Source organism: Polychytrium aggregatum, assembly GCF_025602895.1.
Source record: "Polychytrium aggregatum strain JEL109 chromosome Unknown BJ171scaffold_2, whole genome shotgun sequence".
In the NCBI taxonomy this organism is placed as follows: Eukaryota; Fungi; Chytridiomycota; class Chytridiomycetes; order Polychytriales; genus Polychytrium; species Polychytrium aggregatum.
In genome coordinates, this window is record NW_026516204.1 from 1,352,887 (window position 1) to 1,378,554 (window position 25,668).

The following is a 25,668-nucleotide window of genomic DNA, read 5'->3' on the forward strand; positions in this document are numbered from 1 at the left end:
CCGACGGTGTGCATCGAACTCCGCCGATTTCTTCGCTGATCTTACAGAATGGACATATCGCCCGGGGGCCATCGCTGACGGGAACTGAGTCGAGCTTGATTTGATCTTGTCGATCCGTCACCCCGGCCGGCTACGTCTTGGCCGGCCATCCATGGCTGTTTCCGCAAATGAATCGTGGCTGCCTGTGCACAAACAGCCGATCAGTCCCGCCTTTCGCTTTGTCCTCGCTGTGTCTCTCGCACTCCCCTCGCACTCCCCTCGCCCCCTTCTCGCTGTCTCCACGTGCATCCGCGCATCACACAAACTGCTCTTTGCCGCTCGCTGCCCTCTCGCTGTCCTCTCGCCGCGCTTCGCACAGAACCCGCGTTGCTGGTGACCGCACGGAACCCGCGCACGCTCATATAAAAGCATCCTGTTCGGCCAGCCAACCACGCTCTGCCCCCCGCGCACACACACACACGGCTCACTGATCGCTGCCGGCCATGGCCACCAGGTTCGTTTCTTCCTCGGGCTGTCACGGCAATTTTTTTCCCTCCCGTGTGGATGCCGTGCCTTCAGTGCTCGTTATCGCTGCAGTCGTCGGCCCCTGCTCATCATGAACTACGCCTGGATGGAGGACGTGGTCGCTGCCTGAAAGACTTCCTCGCCTAGGCTGCCTGGGCATTTCTGCTTCCACGCTGTGATTGCCGTTTGCCGTTATCTTCGGCTCCAGATCTCTCTGAGGATGAAGTCAGTGGTTCCATTCGTGTTCGGCCAGCTCCGAGCCACGGCTTACGACCCCATCGGTATTCCCCCCCCTTCTCTGCAGGCTCGACCGTCTTGTCTTGCTCCTGGACACGGGCTCGACTCACTCGGTGCGGCAGACTGCTGCACAACAGCTCGGCCAGGTCCAGAAAGAGAACCCGCAAAAGCTCTACTACCTCTTGGCGCGGGTAAGGCATGCTCTGGCTATCGTTGTCTTCCCGTGACGATTGCTACTATCCCGTGGGTTTGGCCCTTGCATCTTTGTTCTCCAGTGTCCATCGGCGCTCCATTATTAGAGATGCCACTGTGATCGGCTCCATAATAGTATCCGCTTCTACTGCTCACCATCCCACTCTTACCTTGCCGTCGTTGCCATTCGGCACTCCCTGAAACTTGCCATGCTCTGTCGAATGGCCCTAGATTCTTGTTCACCTTCGCAGCAAAACTTGGGAAACGCGCATTGCTGCCGGCCTCGCCATCGATGCCATTGCTAAAAATGTCCCACAGTGGGACCCATCCACAACCGAGGCCGACTCGGCATCCAAACCCAGCGACGACCATCACCTCGACGACCTTCTCTCATTCTCCTCTTTCGACATCGACGTTGTTCTCAAGAATGGCGCGCCCTTGCTGTCGAGTGCCGGGACCGAGTTCGATTTTGATTATTCAAAGCTGGATCCCAAGGAGCGTATTGCTCTGCAAAAGAAGCAGCTGAGGGAACGACTTGGTCTCGGCACCGAGTTCATGGATGGTAAAGTTGCTCTCCTCCCTTTTCTATACCAGTGATATCGCCCTGTTTCCCGCAACTCACCCTGTCCGCATTAGATCGCCAAAGATATTGTACTTTCATCTTCGGGAACCTGTTATCCCGATTTTTTGCATGTCGCCCGCTTGATGCTGATGAGGATATCTCCGATCCTGCAGCTGTGATGACTTGTAATCCCGACTCACTGGTCTCCTCGCTCATTTACCACAAACGGCGCGTCGGGGAATCGATTATTTACTCCATTTGACTCCTCCCTGCGACATCCAGTTGATTTTTTCACTGAAGCGGATATGGCGTCGTCTGCACCCAACACGGACAAGTCGTCAAAGAAGCAGCAGGCGCAGCTGATTATCGAAAACTCGATCAAGGCCCGGGCCAAAGCGTAGGCATCTTCTGAATGAGTGCTCTGTGGCGATTAAGGACGATCGATTTGCACAGCTTCGTTCGGTACTCATCCAACTGTCCTATCGATGATATCTGATCTAGATCGACACCGTCCATTAAGGACGAAGGTGCCCCCGAGGATGAGATCAATATGGAGGGTCTGAGTGCTCGAGAGCGCAACCGCCTCAAACGGAAAGCCAAGCTGGCCGCCAAGGATAAGAGCAAGGAAGTGTACGTATCACAATCCTTCCTTCCAGCATGGCTATGCAGATATGCATCCCAGTGGTGGACAAGCATCGCACATCGCACATCGCACATCGCACATCGCACATCGCACATCGCACATCGCACATCGCACATCGCACATCGCACATCGCACATCGCACATCGCACATCGCACATCGCACATCGCACATCGCACATCGCACCCGATCAGACATGTCCGATCCCGTGCAATGCCTCATATCTCATTTCGTGTCTCGTCTATACCGTATCTCATGTGCAAACCTTACCTCTGGCGCCTCAGTGTGCGCATGACCGATCTATCGTCCTCGTCTTCCATGAAACGGCGCAAACTCAACGATACTTGTGCTGGCGATTCCGCTGCATCGCCCGTTGGCGCCAAAGTCAAGATCGAGAGCGACGCAGACTCGTCCTCCCTCGGACTTGACCCAAACGCTCATGTCGTTGAACACAAGAGCAACTCCGATGCCTCCGCTATTGATGGCTCTGTGGACGAGTGGCCCTTCGAGGGTCTCTGCGAACAACTTTTGCTGGATCTGTTCTCTCCCACCTGGGAAGTCCGCCACGGTGCCGCGATCGGTCTGCGTGAAATCATCAAGAACCACGGGTCCGGGGCTGGCAAACTCGTCGGCCTCTCCGAGGCTATTAACGCTCAGCGCCATTTGAATTGGCTTGAGGACGTGGCCTGTCGGCTGCTGTGTGTCCTGGCTCTTGACCGCTTTGCTGACTTCATCAGCGATCAGATCGTCACTCCTGTCCGGGAAACCTGCGCGCAAACTCTGGGCGCACTGCTACGCTGGTGCGACAATGAGACTTGCCTCAAGGTTCTGAACCAGGGCCTGCTCAAGCTCATCGAAGGCAGCACTAACCTGGCGGATGTCGACACGGCCTCCGCTACCGATCGGCCCAAGGGCTCACGCGGCGGGGGCCGGTGGGAGGTACGACATGCTGGCTTGATTGGCCTCAAGTACTGGATGGCCCTACGAAAGGATCTCGTGGGCAATGTGATTGTCTCATCGGAGGAAGGTGTGGACTCGGGTGTCTTTACTGCCATCATCAACGGGTGAGTATCGTGAATGCTCCAGAGTAGTAGGTAATCGATGCGAGTCCGTGTCTTAAAGCGCAAGCTACGGATTCCACTCTGCGATCGCCCATCAGTTCCCATGACTCGTGCTTCAAAGCGGCCGCTCCATGCGGTGATCATTGGTGTTAACTCGATGTCCTTTTTCCTTCCTCCTGGTTATTGGCGCCCATGACTCCTCGTCGTGCGTTGTGGAAACTTATTGTGTTGCACACATTTTCGCCTGCACCCATCCGAAACTCGATAATGGACGCCCATTCCTCGCCCTACAGACTCAAGGACAGCGACGATGACGTTCGTGCCGTATCGTCCTCAGCCCTGCTCCCGATCACAGACCTGCTCATTGAGCTTTTGCCGATACCCAGAATCTTCGATTCAATTATTTTGACGCTTTGGGACTGTCTCTTGGACTTGGATGACCTCACCTCGGCAACAGGATTTGTCATGGACCTCCTATCGCAACTGATTCAAATGCCCAAAGTTTCGGCGTATATCCAGTCAACCCCATCTTTCTCGCTCTCCAAGCTTGTGCCACGCCTGTACCGCTTTTTTCGCCACGCCATTACATCCGTTCGCATAGCCGTCCTCAAGACAGTCATGACTTTACTGGAGATGAATCTCGCCATCCTGCGTCGGGCCGAGCCGGACCTGACCCTGGGCTCTGAGAGTAGCTGGATCAAGATCGAGCTCTTCCGGCTTTTGTTTCAAAACTTCCTTATCGAGGAACGACCCGAGATCATCAACCTGACCCTCTCCACTTGGGAAAGGCTCTGGGACCTGAACGATGCACTCTACTCCAAATCGAGCAAGCCGGATGCAGTCGCCGGCATCGATGTACCTTTCCAGTTCTTGCCATCCTGGCTCGGCCTCATTATGACTCCAATGGGCACCGCTTTTGATACCAATGCGTTTTTCTACGTTCCTACCGATGCCACGCTGTCCTTGACCCGGCGAGGAGCAGGAGCCAAGACCTCTGTCACAACCGACTCGCAAATTGCCGTCCACGATAAGGTCATGGTCAACCAGGATCTCACTGTGATTAGCATCGACGACATCATCCGCGGGCGGCTGGCTTCCTCCAAGGCCCTTGGCGTCATGATTCACTCTCTGATCCAACACGGCACCGACACCATCCACGGCAGAGTCAAGGAGCTTCTCACCAGCTATCTCAACAGCGGCTGGGCTACGCACCGCATCTTTGCCAATGTTGTTGCCGAAGAGTGGGCTGGGCGCTGGGAATGCGTCCACCCACCACCCTGCACGATCGATCCTCAGGGGCACTTTATGGTCGATGCCGTGCCATTGGCTGGGCAGCTGTGGGATGTCATGACAAACATCTTGATTGCTGCCGATTCTGGAGCCGTTGTCACCTTTTACCGCGAACTCAACTCGCCACTCAACCGGGTCTTCCACGAATCCCAGACGCTACTATCGACTTTCACAGACGCCGGCGTCCAGGGCGTTCCACCGCTTCCGCCGCTACCTTTCTCCCCGGTCGAGACTGGTCGGCCAACAAGTCTGTTCGGCCCTCAGTTCAACATTCTGGTTGCCCAGCAAATTGCTGGCGAGGTATACGATCAATTTTTCCAACTTGTGGGACCCGCTGGCAGGAACGAGCTCGGAGCCGTAATTGCAGAGAGGCGCGCGCGCCTGAACTACGCCATCGAAAACTACAACGAAGTTCAGAGGAAGTGGGAGGTGCGAGTTCATGCATGCATGTCTTCGGCCTCTGTGCGGCTGGGCAGACTACCGCCAAAGATCAACCCCGTGATCCGAAGCCTCATGAATGCCATCAAGTTCGAGACGAACGAGCAAATCCAGAAGCGGTCGGCCGAAGGCGTCAGCCGAATGATTCAAATGAACGTGGCGCTGCAGCGACCGGCGGCGATCAACGACAAGGTCGTCAAGAACCTGGCCGGGTTTCTGTGCTCTGATACCGATGTTGTCTGGGACATCAGGAGCATTCTGGAAGAACCGACGGGGATTTGGACACTCCGTCGCCTTGAGACCTCTAAAAAGGAAGCCAATCCAACTCCAAGCAAGATACATGCCGCCGACAAGCCAAAATCGTCCGGCGGGCGTAAAAAGACAGCAGCAACCGGCTCCTCCGATGACTCGGGCGCTGTGCTGGCCGATGCAGCCGCGGCGCTGCCAGCGAATATGAGCCCGGAAGACGCTGCACGCAAGGCTCGGCAGATTGTGCGTCGAGGCGCCGAAATAGCCGTGAGCGACATCTGCCTCCGGTTTCAGGACCGTGTCTTTGACGATGTACCCAAGCTATGGGAAGTGGCATCCAAAGCATTGCTCGAGTTCAAGAACCAATCTGATCCGAGCGCGACGGACGTCAGCCCACTGCATCGCCTCAAGGAATCGGAAGACTTTACCCAGGAAGTCATCGACGGACTCTACATCTCGGCTGTCCTTGCCCCGCATATTCACCAGCACTACTACCCCATGTTCGAGACGCTACTGTCGCCGATCTGCACCTGCCTTCACGCCGAGTCCGCCCTCGTCCGCAACATGGCCTCGCGAACCTTGGGAGCGCTGGCCAAGACCCTCACAGTCGATACCATGCACGCCATCATTTCGCAAGTCATTCCGCTGCTCAGCGACTCGATCAATACGCACTATCGGCAAGGAGCTGCTGAGGCCATCTTCCACATTGTTCAGGATCTCGATGTCACGATTCTGTCGTACATAATCTTCCTGATCGTTCCCATTCTCGGCCGCATGTCCGATCCCGATGAGAGCGTGCGCTTCATCAGCACCAACATCTTTGCCCAGCTTGTCAAATTGATTCCCCTCGAGAGTGGCGTCCCAGACCCGCCTGGATTCTCACAGGAACTCATCAAACAAAAGACAGAGGAGCGGCGGTTCCTGGGCCAGCTCGTCGGCACGGAGAGAATGGAGTCGTTTGAGCTCCCTGTCGTCATCAAGGCGGATCTGAGACCCTATCAAAAAGAGGGCGTGAACTGGCTGGCCTTTTTGAATCGATACCAACTGCATGGCATCCTTTGTGATGGTAAGCACTCGAAAGCATGGCTTGAGTGGCGTTTTGGCTGGAGCAGGCTCAGTATTCCCACACCATCGCTCGAGACAAGTCATCATGCAACCCCCCGGCTCTCCACCGTGCCCGCCCCCAACTGCCCCTTCCTGATTCATAACATATGATGTACACCTGTTTCCTCCATTGATTGTCGACAGATATGGGCCTCGGCAAGACCCTCCAGACCATATGCATACTTGCCTCGGATCATCACATCCGCTCCGAAAAGCATACCAAAAGCCCCAGCCTGGATACCCGCCACTGCCCATCGCTCATCGTTTGTCCTCCGACCTTGACCGGCCATTGGTATCACGAAATCCTCCAGTTTGCACCGTTTTTGCGGTCAATGATCTACACCGGCGGCCCTGCAGATCGACAGAGGTGGGGTTTGCAAGTTCGTGGGGCACCAGGGCACCAGTCTCCGTAATTGCCTGTTTTCTCGGCGTCGTTGCAGCGGACACACATACTCACGCATACTCGCACTCACGCATACTCACACTCACGCATACTCACACTCACGGTCGTGGTGCTTCATTGCTTCAAAGGCTGCGTGGACAGTTCCTCAAGCACGATGCCATCGTCATGTCGTACGATATCCTACGCAACGACATTGACGAAATCAATGTCTTCCACTGGAACTACTGCATCTTGGACGAGGGGCACGTCATCAAAAATGGCAAAACAAAGCTGACCAAGGCGGTCAAGACCATCAAGGCCATGAAGCGCCTGATCCTATCGGGCACCCCGATTCAAAACAACGTGCTGGAGCTCTGGTCGCTCTTTGATTTTTTGATGCCTGGCTTCCTGGGCACCGAGAGGCAGTTTAACGAGCGCTTTGGTAAGCCCATCTTGGCCTCGCGCGATGCAAAATCATCGTCGCGTGAGCAAGAGGCAGGCGCTCTGGCCATGGAAGCCCTGCACAGACAGGCGCTGCCCTTCCTGCTCCGTCGCATGAAAGAAAACGTCCTGGACGATCTCCCGCCAAAGATTATCCAGGACTACTACTGTGAGCTCTCGCCGCTGCAGAAGGTGCTGTATGAAGAATTTGCCCAGTCCCATACCAAGAACGAGATCGAGACCGACATTGCCGGCCCCTTGGGAGCACCCGGCGGAAGCGGCGCCAAGACCGAGACAAAGGAGAAGGGCCAGCATATCTTCCAGGCACTTCAATACCTGCGCAAGCTATGCAACCATCCTGCCCTGGTGCTGAATCCATCGCATCCAAAATACAAGGCCATCATGGCTGCCGATCCGTCGGCGGCCCGAGATGTCAAGAATGCGCCAAAACTCGAGGCGCTGAAGCAGATCCTGCTCGACTGTGGCATTGGTGACTCCTCCGGAGGCGAGCCGGGCGCCGAGGCGGCCACCACGACCACGGCACCGCATCGAGCGCTCATCTTTGTGCAGCTCAGACCCATGCTCGACATTATTGAAAACGACTTGTTCAAGCAGATGATGCCGTCCGTGACGTACATGCGGCTGGATGGCACGACCGACGCCCTCAAACGGCACTCGATCGTCAAAACCTTCAACGAGGACCCCTCGATTGATGTGCTGCTACTGACAACACACGTCGGCGGACTGGGACTGAATTTGACCGGAGCGGACACGGTTATCTTTGTGGAGCACGATTGGAACCCCATGAAGGATTTGCAGGCCATGGATCGTGCTCATCGTATCGGCCAGAAGCGAGTTGTTAATGTCTATCGCCTCATCACACGAGGAACGCTCGAGGAGAAAATTATGGGGTAAGCATATGCAGGCGGCATCAGTCGAGAGGGCGACAGCGAGCGCTGACCTCTGTGGATGTTGTTGTGGATCCGTGAGAGGGACAGCCCGGATGCATATCGAGTGCCGCGGAATCATGGGCTTCAATGGATTGTTGGTAGTGCCATTTGCCAGCACAGCAACGAAGGCCCCTGCATTCGGCACAGACATTAACGCTCCCCCTCCATCGGCCCTGTTGTCTCGAATCACGATTCACTCGCCTGCGTGGTATTCCGCCGTCTCCGCGGTGCCAGTCTGCAAAAGTTCAAGCTCAATATTGCCTCCTCCGTCATCAACCAGGACAACTCTGGGCTGCGAAGCATGGACACGGACCAGATCCTGGATCTGTTCAGTCTCGATGGTGGCGCGGGTGGTGATGTTGGTGGCGGCGGGGCACTCGATCAGGGCCGCGGCGCCAAGAAGAAGGAGGGCAAGATGACTGCGAAAGAGATTGTCGAGGGACTCGAGAATCTTTGGGACGAGAAGCAGTATGAAGACCTCGAGCTCGATGAATTTTTGAAGAATCTCAAATAGCACTTTTCTCCTCTGGATGGCTGACCCATTAGATCATCCGCGCGACCACATCCACCTTGCTCGAAGCCCGGACCCCGCGGCTGCTCGCCTTCGTTTTCTTTCGTCTCTTCTCTGGAATGGCAGTATCGCCCCCCCCCTTCCCCACCTGCATCGTCTTTGCCATGCACCCCGCATGTCGTTTGGACCTGGCTCGGCCAGAGCCTTCCCACTTGCCAATATAGCTATTCACTTGAGTCCCGGACGCTTAGAACGCTGTTTCAGATAGGCGAGGGCTCGAATGACGAGAGCACCGCGCCATATCATCGGAACAGCGATACAACGGCTGGCATCATATACTTTCGTCAAGCGAGCCGAGATCGCAAATACAAACAAGGGACAATTCCCGACAACAGAAGGGGGGGGTGAGGAGACTACTACACTACAGGGAATAAAGAATAAGATGAGGTATGATCGAGCAGCAGGACGGACGCACAAAACAGGTTGCCGGAAAAGACAGGGCCTAAGCATGAGTTGGAGACAACGTCAAAGGCGGGGCTATTCCAAAGCGACAGCGACTTTGGAACGACGGAAGCCCCAACCATCACACACACGACCCCATTGCTCAGGACATCATCTCGGTCAATAGCTCGACGCACTTGCCCAAGTCGCCTCCATACTGTACGACCAGGTCGTGGTTGAGCTCGCGATCGGTAAAGCCCATATCCACAAGCGCATTAACGCGCTTGTTGGTATCGTCGGTCGACAGCGGATGTGGTGGCGTGGGGGTGTGGAAGGGCGAGTTGGACCACAGTGTCGGCGTAGTTTCATCGAAGACGTCGGTCCGGGCAGGCTGCAAGATCGAGGAGTTGCTTGTTGTCAAGCTGTCGGTAGATGGGCCCGGATATTGGAATCGAGGCGCAACGATGGGTTCGGATAGGAGTGAGCTCTGTCGAACTGGTCGTCGGTGGGGCGGTGCAGGGCATGAGGGCTCGTGGGAAGCACCGGCGCCAGAATCGTTATGAGGCCTGCCCGCTGTGGGCACTTGAGTATGTGGCTGCTGCTGTGGTTGCGGCTGTTGTTGTTGCTGCTGCTTGAGCGAAAGCTGAGCGGTGGGATCGGCCGAGTAAAGATGTGGGTTACATGCCATACCCGGCGTCACCCGTGCGTCAGAGGCGCTTCCGGAGGGAGTGTCCACCAATCCAGGGATGATATGAATCGGCACGCTGCCCGCATCGCTCTGGGCACGCTGGGCCTCCTCCTCTTTCTGCTTGATGCGCTGCTCGCGCAAGGCCACCTGGGCGTCTTGGTAAACCTTACGGGCCTGGTTGAGGGCCTCGGAGATGGCTTGGTGGGCATGGAGGGCCGACTCGCTGGCCCGCTGGGCCATCTCCAGAGCTTGGATCCGTGCCTGCTCCGAAGCAAGCCTGGCTGTCTCTGCCATAGCGTGCGCTTGAGACGCAATCTGGGACTGGCTATCGAAAGATCCGACTCGCTGGAGAATCTCAGCTCGAGTCTCGCTGACTTGCTTGTTGATCACGCCGACGATCTGGTCAGAGAGATTAAAAAGGTTGGAATGAACCACGAATCGAGTCTGGCGGAACAACAATAGGTATGTACAAATCGAACCAACGATGTAAGCAGCTTGTCCAACGAGGCAATCGCCAAACCACCGTCACGACGAGTATCGAATCGACCCGATTTGGGGGGGGGGAAGCCACCAAGCCATTGTGATAGGGACAGACGACTCGAGTAAAACGGCCTTCAGGCACTACACGGTCGACAATCCGCTAAATGAAAGGGCAGTCTCCTTGCTCTGGGCTGTGTTTGCGATATCTCACCTGCTCTATCAGCACATTTGCCTGTGCCGACAGCTCTGGATGCTGGCTGCAAATTGCGTTTAGATTCTCGGTGAGAATCTTGAAGTTTGCCCCGAGATCGGTAATGGAAGGTCTCTTCGGAATGGCTGGCACGGAGCTGGGGAGAGGTGGCGCGGCCGCAGTGTTGGAGCCAAGGGCTTGTTCGCTGACGGAGGCATCCCCTGGAGCTTCGGATTCGAGGTCGTTGATGTCCTGCATCAGAACATCGACTTGCTCGGCGGCTTTGACCTGCGCTATTTCACTCGCGGTCATGCGTGACTTGGATGGAGCCGAGCTCGGAGGCTTGCCGTAGGCAAGGGGTGTGAAGGCCACTGCAGGCTCGGAAGGACCGGCAGGGGGCGTAGTTTCGATGGCTTGTGAAAAGCTGTCTGAGGCTGAGTCGTCTGCGTCGTGGCCAGTGGAGCCGGCCAGGGGCAGAGTCGGATAGCGGATAGTACCTATGCGCGGAGAGGCTGCGGACGAGACACTTGAGTACTCGTCATCAGAGAAGACAGCTGGATAGCGGCGTATGGTTGCCGGTATGTTCACTTGGACATGACTGTCAAAGGGATTGAATGAACTTGCGCTTGGCTTCGCCTCGGATGCGATGGGAGGTTCCGAGAGCACCGACTCGGTCAAGGGCGGGCCGGAGGTGAATGGGTTACTTGGAATCTGTGATGGCTCGCCAACGACATCGAGGGGCTGGGGGGATGGGAGACGAAGGTTAGCAAGCAGCAAGAGCGCTGGGCAGAGCCACCTGGGGTCGCGGGGGGCACGGCAACATACACGATACCTACCGCAACCCTGGGGGAGTAAATGAAACTCCCCAGGATCTTGTCGTCGAGCTCGGAGCCCCCGACTTCCTGCCAGTCGTCATGCATTGAGCTCGCGGCCATGGACATGAAATCTGTGGAACGTGGACATGGGGTCAGGGCCGTTGGTGGCAGGAACGGTGGCGCGGAAGGACCACAAGAAACCATGGATGGACGAAGCCAAGTCGGATGGTGTTCGAGGACACTGGGATCATGAAGAGCGAAGCCGGGGGTCGATGCGGACGTACCGTGAGGGGTCGACTCACTGCGGCCATTGGAGTGCTGCTTCTCTGGGTTCTGCGACAGGGACTGAGCAAGAGGGTCTGGCTCAGACCCAGCAATGCTGGCACGAGGAACTTCGATGGGAAAGGCCGTTTCGCCTGGGCGGTCCAGCAGCGAGGAAGGAGTGGGGGACTGCACATTGGAGGGCACAGGGGAAAGCAGAGAGGGTGCGGCGCTGACGACACTCTCATTAACAGCAATATTCAGACGCAGGGTGGACGAGCCGGTTCGCTTAAGTTGAGCAAGTAGATCCCGCAGCTCGGAATCGGTGTCGAAGGAGATTTCGTCACCATCTTCGTCTTGATAAGTAACGATGATAGGCACACTGATCCAGTGTAGCGTGCGAATCTACGGATGAAAGACGCAGATGTGAGGGCGACGGTATCGACGAAGGGCCACCTAAAGGGCCAAGCAGCATATCGACGATCAAGCGGCTGGCTCGAGGGTGCGGGGGATGCCGAGCACGAGATGAATCGAGCAAAGGTCGGAGAGAGGCCTTGCATTTAGAGAAGGCTCCATAGCACAGAAGGAAAGGATGCCGATATAAAGGGTACGAACCTCGGACTCAAGATCCGCAAAGGACAAAAGATGAGCATCTGGACTGATGTTGAATCGGCGCAGGGAGGATTGGAAGCGGACTTTGACCGCAATGGGTGCCATCTTGGGCAGTGAAGATGTGGAGGCGAGGGACAGAGGTGGATAAGGTCTGCTGGTGCCGAAACGGCGACGGAGAATCAAGGATGCAGTGAGGAATTTATGAACGAAGGAGGCTGGCGCCGGGTTGGGAAAAAGGAGGGCGACTTGGCGGGGAGACGGCCGATCATGAGCGGACAGCAGCACTTTTAAGCGAAGGAGGCGCCAAGAAATCAGCGCTCCACCACGGCACAGAACGGTTCCGTGTCCACGTGGGGATACCAAGAAAGGCGCAGCCAGGGAACGATGAAGACGCTGGGGTGACGGAAGCAACAGAGAAAGAGAGCGCAGGGAGAGCGCGGGAGATCGGGCGGATGTTATCGATGGGATTCGGGCGGATGCATGAGAAAACGGCTTTCGATATATGGGGGAGGCGTCGATCGATTCGGGGAACGAGTGTTCATCGCGACTGACCGAGTATGGAGAGAAGGGGAGATTTACTGCTGAAGTGTTCCGAGTGAAGAGAGGACAGGATAAGAGCGGGTGATTCGGTCTGTGCTGACACAGTACGAAGCATGGGTCAGAAACGAAGCGAAGCGAAGGCCACAATATAACGAGCATTGGCGTTTGCGGGTTGAGGCGATGGGGCTCGTACCGGCAATCGGGAGGATATCAATTGCGCAGAGGGTATTTGTAACGCAGAGAATGTGAAATATGCAGAGGATATGGATTGTGCAGCGAGGATGAGGCCCGGGCAGCGGTGCAGCAATCGGACAATGACCCCTCCAAGGAATCACACTCCCCAGCCGCCCAGTTGCGCACACTATGGCGCTGCAAATATCGCCATCAACAGACGCCGTGTCCGAGCGGTTATGGAGCTTGACTAGAAATCAAGTAGGCTTTGCCTGCGCAGGTTCGAGTCCTGCCGGCGTCGGTGGGGCTGCAGCGACCCAACATCGCAGCAGCGTCTCTCTCTGGCTTCTTGGTACAGTGGTAGCATACTCGCTTAGGGTGCGAGTGGTCCCGGGTTCGATTCCCGGAGAAGCCCTTTTGCTCCACCGCTCTCGGCTCCCGTTGCCGTCACGCCCGGATGCTGCCAAGCGTCAGCGGTGGCCAGCCGTGGCTCCATTGCGCTGCGCTGCGTTGTGGTCGATCGTGTCCGCGGCTCGGCGAGATCGATCGTGCCTTTAATATGGTTTGTTGGCATGTTGCCTTGATGAAGCGTGTCTGGTGTCGTGCCTTGATGTGGTGTCGTGGGTGGTATCTGGATTACGACGATGCTAAGCCGCCTTAGCTCATCTGGGAGAGCGTAAGACTGAAGATCTTAAGGCACCCGGTTCGATCCCGGGAGGCGGCATTTACTTTTCGTTTTCCTCCGCATCGCTTCTGTTGTTCTGGCCCGATCTGCAACTGCCATTGCCATCGTTATCGCTATCGTTATCGTTATCGTTATCGTTATCGTTATCGTTATCGTTATCGTTATCGTCATCGTCGTAGTTGGTTCCAGAGGTGTTCTTCGGCACTGCGTCTGTCTGCTCTGCCCGCTGTCTGCTGCCGCTGGTGCAAGTCCTTTGCCAATGTGGCTGCAATCGCACGTTATTGTCAACGCCGTCGTTCTCACCATCGCCGCCCATTTCTTTATCTGGTATCATCACCGTTGATCCCCGTTAATCCTTGTCAATTCTTCCTCTACCCTTCGTTGGTCTTTCGTTGATCCCCGTTGATCCTTGTCGATTCTTCCTCTACCCTTCGTTGGTCCGTCGCTCGCCGCCTCTGTGCTTCAGCCCTCCCGTGGCTCTCCTCTTGTCGAATTCAGTTCATCGATGCCCAGCGACCGCAACGCCGAAACACCACAGCGCCAATAGACCACCATACTGCGATGGCGCAACACCGATGTACCGCAGCACCACGATGTCGCAACGCCTTTGTCTGCGACTGTTGAACATACAATCTCCACTGCCTCTGGACAAACCCGATTATGTCGTGTGCAGCCTGATGCAAATCCAATCATGATTGGGTCTCGAATCGTACGTCTGGCTGCTGATCGTGATTGGATTGGATTGGATTGGACTAGATTGGGGATTGGGGATTGGGGGTTTCGATGTGTCCACCTACCTGAGCACTGTGTTCATCTGAATTGTGTCCGTCTGAATAAAGTGTCCACCTGCAACCCAACGGCGGATACAAAGGTCCTCCCTCATCGAGATGGCATGAGCACCGAGTCAGGATGCGTTCCTCTCGATCAACTGGATTGCTTCCATGAGCCCGTCCTCTTCGATGGGGTTGGGATATAGAGGCTACAGAGGCACACCTTGTCCCCGTGCTCTCCGTACTCTGTCCATGGGACATTGCCCCGAGGCCAGGCTCCAGCAGCTGAGTCCGTCCGCATCCGGGGTCATCGCCCCGAACATCCAGTCGCTCTGTTGTCGCGGCTGTCAAGTCGACCGGCCTTGTGGACTGTTGATTTTGGCCAGGGAGCTTGGTGGCCGGGGTCAGCCTCGTTTCTGGAGAGCGGCAGTGCCAATCTCTTTGTTTCTCTTGAATCTCGCTTCCTTGGTTTCTTCTTTGAGGCAGGGGGCCTCAGTGATAATGTGGCTGCCGAGAGGCTGTGTTGGACTGTCTGTAATTATGCACACCACTTCCGGACACCCTTCCGCCGTCAGAAAACATCAACACATCAGCACATCAGCACATCAGCACACCAACACATCAACACATCAACACATCAACACATCAATATCTGCATCCCGACCCTGCCTCTGTTTCGAAGCTTCCTCGGTCGCGCCGCTGAGCTTCTCGTGATCAGTCACCTGCATCATCTTCATCTCTGATCCCTATTTAAGCCTGCCATCGGCATCCGAGGCTCTTGGTTCCCAGGAACAATCCTACCAACACCCAAGTTCCTCATCTCGTCTCTGGTGAGCCATCGCTGGTTCGCCGACTCGCCTGTCGGCTGTTGATGCATCACAGCTCCCGTTTGCACAAGCTTTGAGCAATATCACGCCGACCCCACTGACCACCTGGCATCTCTGTCCTTCATTGACGCTCCAGCCTCTCAACTGTCGAAAATGGAAATGTACGGCGGCGGATCCTCCAACGGGACCAAAAAGAGCTACCAGAACGGCTACACCAAGGCCTACACAAATGGCTATTCAGCCGGCTTTGCCCAGGGCTATTCCAATGGCTCTTCCTGTCCGCCCGATGCATATAATTCTGGTCGAACTAATGCCGGCTGGGATTCAAACTCGGGTAGATCATCGATCCCAAGCTGCAGCATCCGCGGCTGTGATAACAGCGACTCATCCTCGAAGGGAAGCCGCAGTGCCCGTGGGAGAAAGTGATGGCTCATGGGAACCGTGGGAGCCGCGGTCACGCCAAAGGCAGTGTTCAAGTAAGTCACCGGCCCCTGATTGCGATAGAGTTCACGTTTCGTGGCGCTGCGAGGGTGCCGTCTGAGCCTCAAGTGCCATCTCACGCCATTTGTGACGGCAGTTCCTGTGAAGACAGCTCCAGAAGGGGCCGAACATCTTTGTTGCGGCATCCATCGGTCTGCTCTCGGCCAACGCTTTGAATGCGCCTGAGCCGCCAAGGCTCGATTTCCTCGACAACTCCATTTCCTCGACAACTCCATTTCCTCGACAACTCCATTTCACCTTTGAAGCCTTGAATCCAATCTTGAGACCAATCTTGAGACCAATCTTGAATCCAATCTTGAATCCAATCTTGAATCCGATTTTGCGCTGGAGGGGGAGCCCGCACTGTCGAGTTTCCCTCAACGGCCCTTTGCCTCCAACACCTGCCGAATCACTCTTGTCCTCTGATTGTGCTCGCACAAATGTTCAATGTCTGTGATTGTGGTGGCTTGTTGCCTTTTGATTCTGTGTGGTGGCCACGACCTTTCTTTCTCTTCCTTTCTTTGTTTTCTTTCGCTCGTGGTCAAAAGTTTTGGAGGGATGTGATGTGGACGACAGCTGCTGTCCGAGCTGTCTCTGTGCCCAATACATCCGCCACCGTTTGAGGTATGCGCTCAGGGTGCTTCTGGGCTTTGGTGTGCCTCTGTGACTTGGTGTGTCTCGATGTGCCTCTGTGCCTCGGTTTGTCTATGGCTTCGGGCCGGGAATGTCGAGCCGCGCGCCGCATTGGTTCAGATCATAGATTCCAAATCACATTGGCGTCCTCGGGCCAATGCCAGAGTGCCCGCATATCGATTGGCCTCATCGCTGCACCGTGTGCGGTGTGCAGTGTGTAGTGTGCAGTGTGCAGTGTGCAGTGTGCAGTGTGCAGTGTGCAGTGTGCAGTGTGCGGTGTGCGGTGTGCGGTGTGTATCATACCTATGGCTCCGTCGTGATTGATGACGGCTTTAATATGGTTTGTTTGGCATGTTGCCTTGATGTGACGTGTTTGGTATGATGGTTGATGTGGTTTCGTGAGTGTCATCTGGATTACGGCGATGCTAAGCCGCCTTAGCTCATCTGGGAGAGCGTAAGACTGAAGATCTTAAGGCACCCGGTTCGATCCCGGGAGGCGGCATTTGCTTTTGTTTTCCTCCGCATCGCTTCTGTTGTTCTGGCCCGGTCTGCAACTGCCATTGCCATTGTCATTGCCATTGCCGTCTTCGTGGTTGACCCCGAAGGTGTTGTTCGGCTCTACGTCTATCTGCTGCGTCTGTCTGATGCGTCTGTCTGTTGCATCTATTGCGAATCCTTTGTCAACACCGCCGTTTGTGTCGTCGATGTCTCTCACCGTCTGCGACAATCAGTGTCGATCCCTTTGTCATTCAGACACACGGCCTGTAACGGGAGCAGTGCGACTGGCGCAGCGCCATCAGATGCAAATGCAACCTCCCAGCAGCATCGGAGGCCAGCACCATGGCTGCCGGTGTGGGGGCTCGACTTGGATATGCACTGGATATACACTGGATATGCACTGGATATGCACTGGATATGTACTGGATATGTACTGGGTATGCACTGGATATGCACTGGATTTGACTCCCCACTCGATCCCGCCCACTCGATCCCGCCCACTCGATCCCGCCCACTCGATCCCGCACCCTCGACGGGATCCGTTGTCATCGTCGCGCGGTGGAGCAACTCCTTGTGATGTGGAACTCGGTATCGGCCGTCTGGCTGGCTCCCAGTATGGGGCGATGGATATTCTTCAAGATCCGGCCTTCAGCATCGAGCTGATGTGTTTCTTGTGCCAAGCACTATATTCTGGAGTTGGGAAATATGTGTCGTTTCCATATTCCTTCTCAATTCATGCCAGCAACGCAATTACCCATTCCGTGCCGCAGAGCCATGCAACATTCGCAAGGTGATGGCTTCCAGATTGTGTCCCTGAGCCCTCCATGCTTCGAGGCTGACTCTCCATGTCGTTGCTGCACACCGACCCCGATGTTGGGTTTCTTGGAACACAGGCCGCCTGCGCCACCATTGCCAAACACCAAGGGCTTGTATCTTCGGCCTGCATCTCCAAGGCCACCCCCTCGCTGGCCACCCTTCCTGGCTGCACTCATCTTGTCCCTGACCTGGCGCCTTCTGACCAAGCTGACTGTCGAGCCCAGTCTTTGATTCGTTGGTCCTACGTATTCGGGCCCAGGTTTCCCGACCCTCCGTCCCCTTCTGGCTCGATTCCGCCGAGCCAATGAGCTCCGTCAGCTATACTCTTGCTATCCTCCAACAGCTCCCCCTGCTGGTGTTCGGCCTCGATGTGGCCATTTCCCACCTCGGCTCTCGTCGACGCTCCCACCGACAGACTTTGGACGGTGGATTCCGGGGCGTACTGGTCGCCTTTGATTCTCTGCCTCGATTCGTTGCGATGGGCAGCGTCGTAGCGCTTGTCGTGTCGGCGATTTGGCGATTTATGCTCATCGATCCCCGGTCGTCCCATATGCTCGATCAACTCTCCGCCGCAATGTGGATTCTCTCTTGGGTACGCATCTCTTCGTTTTGGACGCTGGCTTGACAAGGTTGCAGATCGGCTGCGGCCACAATTGTCTCGCCGCCGTATCCATATGCCGCCGTATCTCACTGCTTCTTGTTCCTCGAATCCCCAAGATCCTTGCATGGATCTCGTTGATTCGCCTTCCCAGGGCAACTTCCCACCGTCTCTCGATTGTCAGTCCGGTGCAGATCCTTGCTGTCTTCTCGACGGCGCTGCTTCTGCTCAATATTCATGTCTTGCTTTCGGACGGCAAGGCCGTCCCCTCCTGGATCGCTTTCGACCTTGCTCTTTCGCTCGCTGTGGCCCTCTCGGAGTTTCTGATGAGGTTCCGGCACTCTCAAGAAGTGTCCCTCCAGCGAGAACATATTCTGCGCGGCCCCAACCGAACAGGGGTACGCCATTGGCCACTCCTCGACCCGCTTGGCCCCATTCGATCGATATCATTCGCGCGAAGGGCCTTGCTCCCGTTGCTAGATCCACAATCGTCCAGGTTCCGTGTCAAATGCTAATCTGTTTCCATATCTCTGATTGCCTGCATAGATTGTTCCGCCTCCCGAAGACGATGCCGATCTATTCGAAATACTGTCGTTTTCGTGGATGGGCAACATCATCAAGCGCGGATCCGTATATCCGCTCACCAAGGATGACTTTTACGAGCTGATTGCATCCACCCAAGCCCAAAACTCCACCAAGCGTTTCACGGAGGAATTCAAGCCACGCTACGAGCATCTCGCCACCCAACTGTTTGCCATGGAGTTCCGGAACATCCTCTTCCAGCTCCTCTGCGGGTTCGTCGAAGTTGCTTTGACCTTCAATGGCCCTTTCTGTCTCTACCACATCATGGACTACATCCAGAACCCCAGCGGTCGCCCTGTCACTGTTGGATTGTTCTATGTTGTTTTATCCTGGATTTTGAGTGTGCTCTACGCCGTTTCGGACGGCCAGGTCGGTGAGACTGGCAATCGTCCTCATAAGCATGGCAGCTGAGGAGCGTCCCCTTTCGTCGTGGTGTTGGATTCAAGCGACTCTCCTCGCACACTCATCATTGTCTATTGTCCCTTTCATTTGCGATCGTGAATCCAGATATATTACACGGCATCAGTCATTCAATACGAGGTTCGCTCGGTGCTTATTGCCGAAATCTTCTCAAAGTCTCTAAGGCACGTCCAGTCGTTCAAATCCTCCAACTCCAACTCCAAGGACAATGACGGCTCCTCTGGCAAGATCATCTCGCTCATGTCCATCGACACCGAGAACGTCGCCAATGCATCAAATGGTATACTGTGAATCAACCTCGTGAATTGCTTTTGGGCGAGTGCCTGCGCTGCTGCTAAAGCGCCGCCGCCGACAGCTGCATGGCTCTATCCCCGCTCTGACCCGGATACGTCCATCTACTCGGTTTTCTTTACCAGCATTCATGTTTGCCCTCACCTGCCCGACCCAAATCATCATCACTATCGTGTCGCTGTATTCCTTTTTGGGATGGTCTGCCTTTGCTGGCATCGCTATCATGATCTTTAGCATGCCGATGACATCGATTCTCTCACGCTACATGAATCGCTGGTATGTACTGCAGCCCACACCACCGCTTCAGCTTCATTGCGTTAGTTTGTATATACCATGCATCCCTTAAGCCAAGAGCGCATGCCGGCGGTCGTCGACTTGCTCAGAGTTGTGACGAGACAGACCGTAGATCTGTTCATATGAATCTCGACAGGCTTCATGCGTCTCGGCCTGGCTGAAGCACGACCTGTGGCAAACGACTGTTCGCCGATCAAATGTGACGTTCACATTAACCTCGTATGATGTCACTTGGACCTTGTAGCTACGAAAGTCTTATGGAGGCTACAGATCAGCGTAACGCCTCTACTGTCGAGACGCTTCAGGCCATTCGCATCATCAAGTTCTTTGCTTGGGAGCCTCAGTTCCTCAAAAAGATCGGCAAAGCGCGGGACAAGGAGTTAGCCTGTCTGATCAAGTCAACGGTCTTGAATGGCTTCTCGGTGATACTCTGGAATCTGGTCCCGATTTTAGTGGCAATTGCGACGTTCTTTACCTTCACTGTGTTCTCCGGAAGAGAGCTTGATGGTGGGTACTCGGGTTCACTGATCGGCGCAAGCCTAGCAGTGTGCACCGATGTGATGCTGTACTTGCTGTGCGTGGCTTCACCGCCGATATGTGTGCAATGGCCTGCAAAGGCATGCTAGCGCTGTCAATCTGTACAGCTACCGAAGTGCGGACTAGGGCTGGTGGGCCTAAAAAATGACCCAAGCTCGACTCATCCGGTCATCGATCCTGTAGCCAAAACAGCGTTTACCTGCCTGGCTCTGTTCGGGTTGCTCAACTGGCCGCTGACTGCCTTTCCCGATCGAATTGCTCAGGTACGCATGTCGTGGGGCATCGGATGCGTCGCTCCGCCAGACTGCATTTGCTTTATTCTCTTCCTTGCTTGTGCTCACGCAGTTATCTGTAGATTCTGTCCCTCCTCGTCTCGGTTCGTCGTATAGAAGCATACTTGAGCGAGCCCGAACTCGAGCGCTACTCGCTTCATGAATCGCACATTCGCTCAAGCTCCTCCCCCGAGTTCAGCGAAGCTTCGTTCGAGTGGTGTCATACTGATGAAGAGAAGAATGGTCGAAGCTCCTCAAGAGAAGCATCCGATTTTGCGGCTGCCGAGCGCTCGGATGAAACCACACCTCTTCTCGCGACGAGGGTCTCGGGAATCCAACAAAAGCAACAGGTGCATCAAAAGCAAGACGAGGGTCCATCGTTCAGGCTGAGAAACGTTAGCCTGACTTTCCCGCACCGCAAGCTCACCACCATATGTGGATCCACTGGCGCTGGCAAATCGTCCCTGATCAGTGCGTTGTTGGGTGAGCTCAAATGCATCCACGGCGAGTACCACTTGATGGATCTGTACAGTCCAAACCACTGTGGCCAGATTGCCCTTGTTGCTCAAATGGCATGGCTTTTAAATGCCACTATTCGAGACAACATTCTATTTGGGCAGCACTATGATCCCGATCGGTATGTTGAACCTATGCTATTTTTCCTTCGCTCCTCGTACGTAATCAGCTTTGTCTCACCGCACTTGTTTGTAGGTATGCTCGAGTTCTGCACGCCTGCTGTCTCGTCAAGGATTTGGATATCTTGGAGGCCGGTGACATGACTGAAGTGGGCGAGAAGGGCATCAACCTATCTGGCGGACAGAAGCAGCGCATCTCTTTGGCTCGAGCGGCCTATTCTTTTGCCAGAGTTATTCTGTTGGATGATCCGCTTTCGGCAGTCGATGCCCCAACGGCGCGGCACCTGTTTGAGGAATGCATTGTCGACTTTCTGCAAGATCGAACTCGGATTCTAGTCACCCACGCCGTCAACCTGGCGCTTCCCAAGACGGACCGACTGGTTGTGATGAGTCAGGGCCAGGTCCTAGCCGCAGACACCGTGTCCAATGTTCTCAAACTTCCCGATATTGAGAGAATTCTCGCCATCGATCGGCTTGAGGCAGTCTCATTTTCCGGTGACGAGACGGGTCCAAGCTCTTGTGATGTTTCGGTGGCTGCAACGGATGCGCCGAACCACGCACCTCGATATGCCGACCAGACCAGCAAGCTCGTGAGCGATGAGACTATACAAACAGGCTCGGTCAAGCTCGAGATCTATGCGTTCTTCCTTCAAGCATGCGGAGGGGCCGCCGTGGTCGTGGTCTACCTCCTCGGGCTTGCTTTCGAGCGTGGCTTCCAAGTTTGGAGCGATTACTGGCTCAAAGTATGGTCGGACGCTTACGGAGCTCATCCATCGCTCCTGGCTCGGATTGCGGCAGTTCATTGGTCTGTTACTGCCGCTGCGGCCATCGGGAAACCCTCTGAGCCGACTGCGGAGACCACCATCGACATTTGGTACTACCTTTCTGTCTATGTTCTTTTGAAGCTGGGGGTGATTCTCTCGATCATTGGTCTCTATGCCTTTACTTCCTATTCAAGCTACCGTGCCTCCAAGGCACTTCACCAGAAGCTGATTGCTCGAGTCTTGCACGCCCCAAGTACGTTCGCCCCCCCCCCACACTGCCGAATTTCATTCCGGCCGCCGAGTGGTGGATACGACCGGTCTGATTGTTCCTCGCACCTTTGCCGGCTCTGGTGGCTGCTGCTGCCGCTTGTCCTGGGAGCCACCAATGGTTGATGCTGTCGTGTTGTCTCGATGATGCACCGTTTTCTCAGCGAGTACAGCTTTCACGTACTAACAGTTGTGGTGTTTTATCAACGACTCCCTTGCCCGACGCGAACCGACACGAACACGGGCTGTCCATGCCAGTTCGATGGTTTGGTGAGCCTTAAAGCTGTTTTGCTGCAAAGCTTGGGCTCGCTGTAGCTCCTGATATAGACTGTTGGCATCACCCGCTCATAACCCTACTCATTCGACTGCCATCTGGAAGATACCACGCCGCTCGGACGAATATCCAATCGCCTGTCCAAGGATATGGCTTCGATCGATCGGGAGGTCTTGCATGCCTGCACCAACTTTCTTGGCATTGCGGCAAGTGCCTGCATGATCATCGCAGTTATCGGGTCCATTACTCCCGTGTTCCTGGTGTCCATTCCGTTTATTGGTAAGCCCATCCGGAGGGTGTTCAATAAGGGTGGCGTCTCGGTGGATGCGACGAGCTTGTTTGATCGCGCTATGGGAATGATACATCCGCAGAGCGGCTCCTGTTCGTCTTATTGATGGTGCCTTTTTGTTTCGTTGCAAAGCGTGGATCTACTATCGACTCGCAGTCTACTTTCTTCGCACGAGTAGACAACTCAAGCGTCTCCATAGCAGCTCACGCAGTCCCATCTACAGCTCCTTCAGCGAGTGTCTGACGTATGTGCTCTGACTCAGTATCGCATCGATGTCTCCGGGTTGATTGACCTCTCGATCAACCAGGGTGCAGGATAGTCAACGCGACTGATATCCACTCTTGTTCGCTTATCCCCAAGTGGTGCTGTCACAATCCGTGCCTTTGGACATGAGGATCGTTTTATGCAGGAGCATATGGCTCGGATCGATCAGATGCATCGTATGTGTTTGCCAAGTGGCAGCGATATGACACGCAAGGGGGACATCACACGGTTATTCGATCGGCTGCCATGCTATTTATCATGCTTTGTGATGTGCCCGTCCTTCAAGTCATTGGACAACTTTTTTGTCCATCCAAGGTCACTCACGTCTGATCCTGCGCACGCTTTGGCACTCATATCATCATCCCTAGGCGCCGAACGCATGCTCTGGACATCCAACCGCTGGTTTGCCATGCGACTCGGCATGATCACCGGTTTGGTTGTTCTCTTCGCGGGAGCATCCATCATTTGGTCACGGGACCTTATTGGTGCCGGACTTGCCGGACTCAGTTTAAGCTGGGCCTCCACGATCGCCGATAATCTGTCGTACTTGGTCGGATCTCACACCCAAATGGAGCTGGTAAGGTCCGGTAACGGCGCTGGTTGTATACACGAAAGCCGGCTAAACGACTGTGCCAGCATACTAAGCATTCCAGTCGCTCTCTGGGACCCTGTGCTACGGTAGAGCATGAATTCCGTCGAGAGAGTCCACGAGTATCTTTCAATCGAGCAAGAAAGTGCGGCGGCTTCCACCAGCCCTCTTCCTTCCAACTGGCCAGCTCGAGGCCATATCCGCTTTCAAGATGTCAAAGTCAAGTACTCTCCGGAGCTGCCACTGGCTCTCCGCGGCATCACGGTTGACTTTGGAGAGAAGAGCCGAATCGCGATCGTCGGTAGGCCTTCGGTCCGATCTGGCTTGACTGCCGCGGTGTAGGTTCTGGCGAGAACACTCTGTGGCAATGTTTGTAATCTCAGACCCTGATCACCGACTCCTTGATCCGCAGGGCGGACGGGCTCGGGCAAGTCGACCCTAGCCCTCTCTCTCTTTCGAATGCTCGAATGCGAAGCCGGCACGATTCTGATCGATGGTGTCGACATTTCGACCCTTGGGCTCTCGGACCTGCGTCGGAAGATGACCATCATTCCACAAGAGCCCGTGCTCTTCAGCGGCACCGTTCGCTCCAATCTTGACCCGTTCGACGAGCACGTCGAAGATGACCTGTGGGAGTCTCTCCGACGTGTGCGATTTCTGCAGACCCTTCAACGGAAGGAAGGGGAGGCGCCTCCCAGCGTCATTGACTCCGAGGGATCCTCCGGTCCCCGTGGTGACGGCTCGGCTGCTCGCTCGGGATTTTCGCTCAACTTTGCAGTTGCCGAGGGCGGCCGCAACCTGAGTGTGGGACAACGACAGGTGAGCATGCTGCTATGGTCCGCTATCCAGCTTCAGTTGATTATCGATATCACGCGTGCGATGGCTTATCTGCTTCGCGTTGGATTCTTGGCTCTACAGCTCTTGGTGCTGGCCCGAGTGCTGCTGAAGCGTTCATCGATTATTGTGTTGGATGAAGGTGAGTCAGTCGAGGCTCAACGACGTCTACGACATTCCCGAGACATATTCATCCCGCTCTGTTCTGCGGGCTTGCTTGGCTGGCTGTGTTGGATCAGGTGTCGTAGCCAGAGTGGAGGCGACTGACTTGGCTCACGGCATCTCCAGCAACCGCATCTGTCGACACCGAAACCGATAATTTCATCCAGGAAACTATCCGCGGACCCGAGTTTTCAGAGTATGCATTTGTTTGCGAGTTGCCTGGCTCTCGTCTCTAGTGAGCATCTCTGCGACACTGTTGTCGCCAAAAACTTTGCTCTAATAATACGGATTTTCCCCCACAGCTCAACGGTATTATGCATTGCTCACAGGTAGGACTGTTCACACGGCTAACTTGAGGGGAGAGCAACTCATGGGCAGAAGATGCACGCTGTTCCGTCCCGCAATCTTGTCAACTAGATATCCAGTCCCCGAGAGTTGTGAAAGGCTCACTCGTCCGTCTAACCTTCCCTACACCGATAAACAGGATTCGCACGATCGTCGACTATGATCGCGTTTTGGTTTTGGGCCAGGGGGCCGTTGTTGAATATGGGGCGCCCTACGAGCTGATGCAAAGTCCAGGAGGAGTTTTCCGTTCTATGTGTGTGGACACCGGCGAGTTTGAGGAGCTCGAAAAGGTGGCCAAGGGCGCGCATCTGCGAGCAAGTATCTGATCGTTGACCAACCCAGGGTCTCCAAAGCTGGAAGAGATGTGAGGCAGCGTCGCTTGTATGATGTCCTGCATATGGGACGGCTGGTCGGCATTCCTAGGTGTTGCGTGACATTGCCCGATGCTTCCAGGTGTCTACCTCGCCCTCCCACAGCATGCTCGGAACGCACCGGGGATTGTGCCCATTTGTACTTCATTCGCATGCCAGCCACAGTTTGTTGTTGGTTTGGGAGCAATATTGAAATACAGCATGCCCTTGATCATCTGGACAACTCCGTGGTTCTCGATGTCAAGACAGTCGCGTCGAGCAAGTCGCTCGACGTGTTCTGGGACATGGCCACTCTGGTGGTCGTGGATCTGCTCGAAATCCTGAGCAAACTTTCGTCTCATGGGCTCGATCCATATCCTTCCCTCGCTTCCCATGATGGATTCTCAATGCAATCACGATGCCAGTCCCTTT

The 25,668-nt window shown here is 55.2% G+C and overlaps 3 protein-coding genes and 4 non-coding genes across 7 annotated transcripts; 6 read left to right on the plus strand and 1 right to left on the minus strand.

Annotated features, from left to right (window-relative positions):
• The first annotated feature begins 447 nt into the window (after positions 1 to 447).
• Positions 448 to 8,821, plus strand: BJ171DRAFT_487176 (uncharacterized protein). Its single transcript, XM_053109260.1, has 10 exons — positions 448 to 493; positions 809 to 932; positions 1,165 to 1,495; positions 1,778 to 1,892; positions 1,997 to 2,125; positions 2,421 to 3,200; positions 3,491 to 6,240; positions 6,423 to 6,645; positions 6,810 to 8,012; positions 8,286 to 8,821. The coding sequence occupies exons 1-10, from the start codon at positions 483 to 485 to the stop codon at positions 8,563 to 8,565; spliced, it is 5,946 nt and encodes a 1,981-aa protein (XP_052971574.1). The 5' UTR covers positions 448 to 482; the 3' UTR covers positions 8,566 to 8,821.
• On the minus strand, positions 8,822 to 12,316 carry BJ171DRAFT_487178 (uncharacterized protein). Its single transcript, XM_053109261.1, has 5 exons — positions 12,053 to 12,316; positions 11,461 to 11,842; positions 11,198 to 11,307; positions 10,383 to 11,102; positions 8,822 to 10,135 (listed from the first exon to the last, which is right to left on the minus strand). The coding sequence occupies exons 1-5, from the start codon at positions 12,152 to 12,154 to the stop codon at positions 9,167 to 9,169; spliced, it is 2,283 nt and encodes a 760-aa protein (XP_052971575.1). The 5' UTR covers positions 12,155 to 12,316; the 3' UTR covers positions 8,822 to 9,166.
• Positions 12,317 to 12,979: 663 nt separating this feature from the next.
• On the plus strand, positions 12,980 to 13,061 carry BJ171DRAFT_t12. The gene has a single exon. It is a non-coding gene; the product is annotated as a tRNA-Ser (tRNA).
• Positions 13,062 to 13,103: 42 nt separating this feature from the next.
• BJ171DRAFT_t13 lies at positions 13,104 to 13,175 on the plus strand. The gene has a single exon. It is a non-coding gene; the product is annotated as a tRNA-Pro (tRNA).
• Positions 13,176 to 13,411: 236 nt separating this feature from the next.
• BJ171DRAFT_t14 lies at positions 13,412 to 13,484 on the plus strand. The gene has a single exon. It is a non-coding gene; the product is annotated as a tRNA-Phe (tRNA).
• Positions 13,485 to 16,584: 3,100 nt separating this feature from the next.
• On the plus strand, positions 16,585 to 16,657 carry BJ171DRAFT_t15. The gene has a single exon. It is a non-coding gene; the product is annotated as a tRNA-Phe (tRNA).
• Positions 16,658 to 17,418: 761 nt separating this feature from the next.
• On the plus strand, positions 17,419 to 25,578 carry BJ171DRAFT_454466 (uncharacterized protein). Its single transcript, XM_053108252.1, has 21 exons — positions 17,419 to 17,443; positions 17,547 to 18,061; positions 18,187 to 18,465; positions 18,614 to 19,018; positions 19,157 to 19,349; positions 19,486 to 19,636; positions 19,899 to 20,161; positions 20,375 to 20,454; positions 20,547 to 21,100; positions 21,175 to 22,115; positions 22,388 to 22,399; positions 22,509 to 22,682; positions 22,825 to 22,936; positions 23,053 to 23,132; positions 23,325 to 23,533; positions 23,639 to 23,846; positions 23,958 to 24,364; positions 24,464 to 24,521; positions 24,668 to 24,737; positions 24,844 to 24,870; positions 25,026 to 25,578. The coding sequence occupies exons 2-21, from the start codon at positions 17,774 to 17,776 to the stop codon at positions 25,210 to 25,212; spliced, it is 4,698 nt and encodes a 1,565-aa protein (XP_052971576.1). The 5' UTR covers positions 17,419 to 17,443; positions 17,547 to 17,773; the 3' UTR covers positions 25,213 to 25,578.
• Positions 25,579 to 25,668: the final 90 nt, after the last annotated feature.

Coding starts and splice junctions, on each gene's coding strand:
- BJ171DRAFT_487176 (XM_053109260.1), top strand. Junction 933..1,164: donor TCTACTACCTCTTGGCGCGG/GTAAGGCATGCT, acceptor GAATGGCCCTAG/ATTCTTGTTCACCTTCGCAG. Junction 3,201..3,490: donor TTTACTGCCATCATCAACGG/GTGAGTATCGTG, acceptor CTCGCCCTACAG/ACTCAAGGACAGCGACGATG.
- BJ171DRAFT_487178 (XM_053109261.1), bottom strand. CDS start 12,154: ATGGCACCCATTGCGGTCAAAGTCCGCTTCCAATCCTCCCTGCGCCGA. Junction 11,308..11,460: donor CAGTGAGTCGACCCCTCACG/GTACGTCCGCAT, acceptor CACGTTCCACAG/ATTTCATGTCCATGGCCGCG. Junction 11,103..11,197: donor TTTACTCCCCCAGGGTTGCG/GTAGGTATCGTG, acceptor CCATCCCCCCAG/CCCCTCGATGTCGTTGGCGA.
- BJ171DRAFT_454466 (XM_053108252.1), top strand. CDS start 17,774: ATGAGCTCCGTCAGCTATACTCTTGCTATCCTCCAACAGCTCCCCCTG. Junction 20,455..20,546: donor TTCCCGATCGAATTGCTCAG/GTACGCATGTCG, acceptor AGTTATCTGTAG/ATTCTGTCCCTCCTCGTCTC. Junction 24,365..24,463: donor TGAGTGTGGGACAACGACAG/GTGAGCATGCTG, acceptor TTGGCTCTACAG/CTCTTGGTGCTGGCCCGAGT.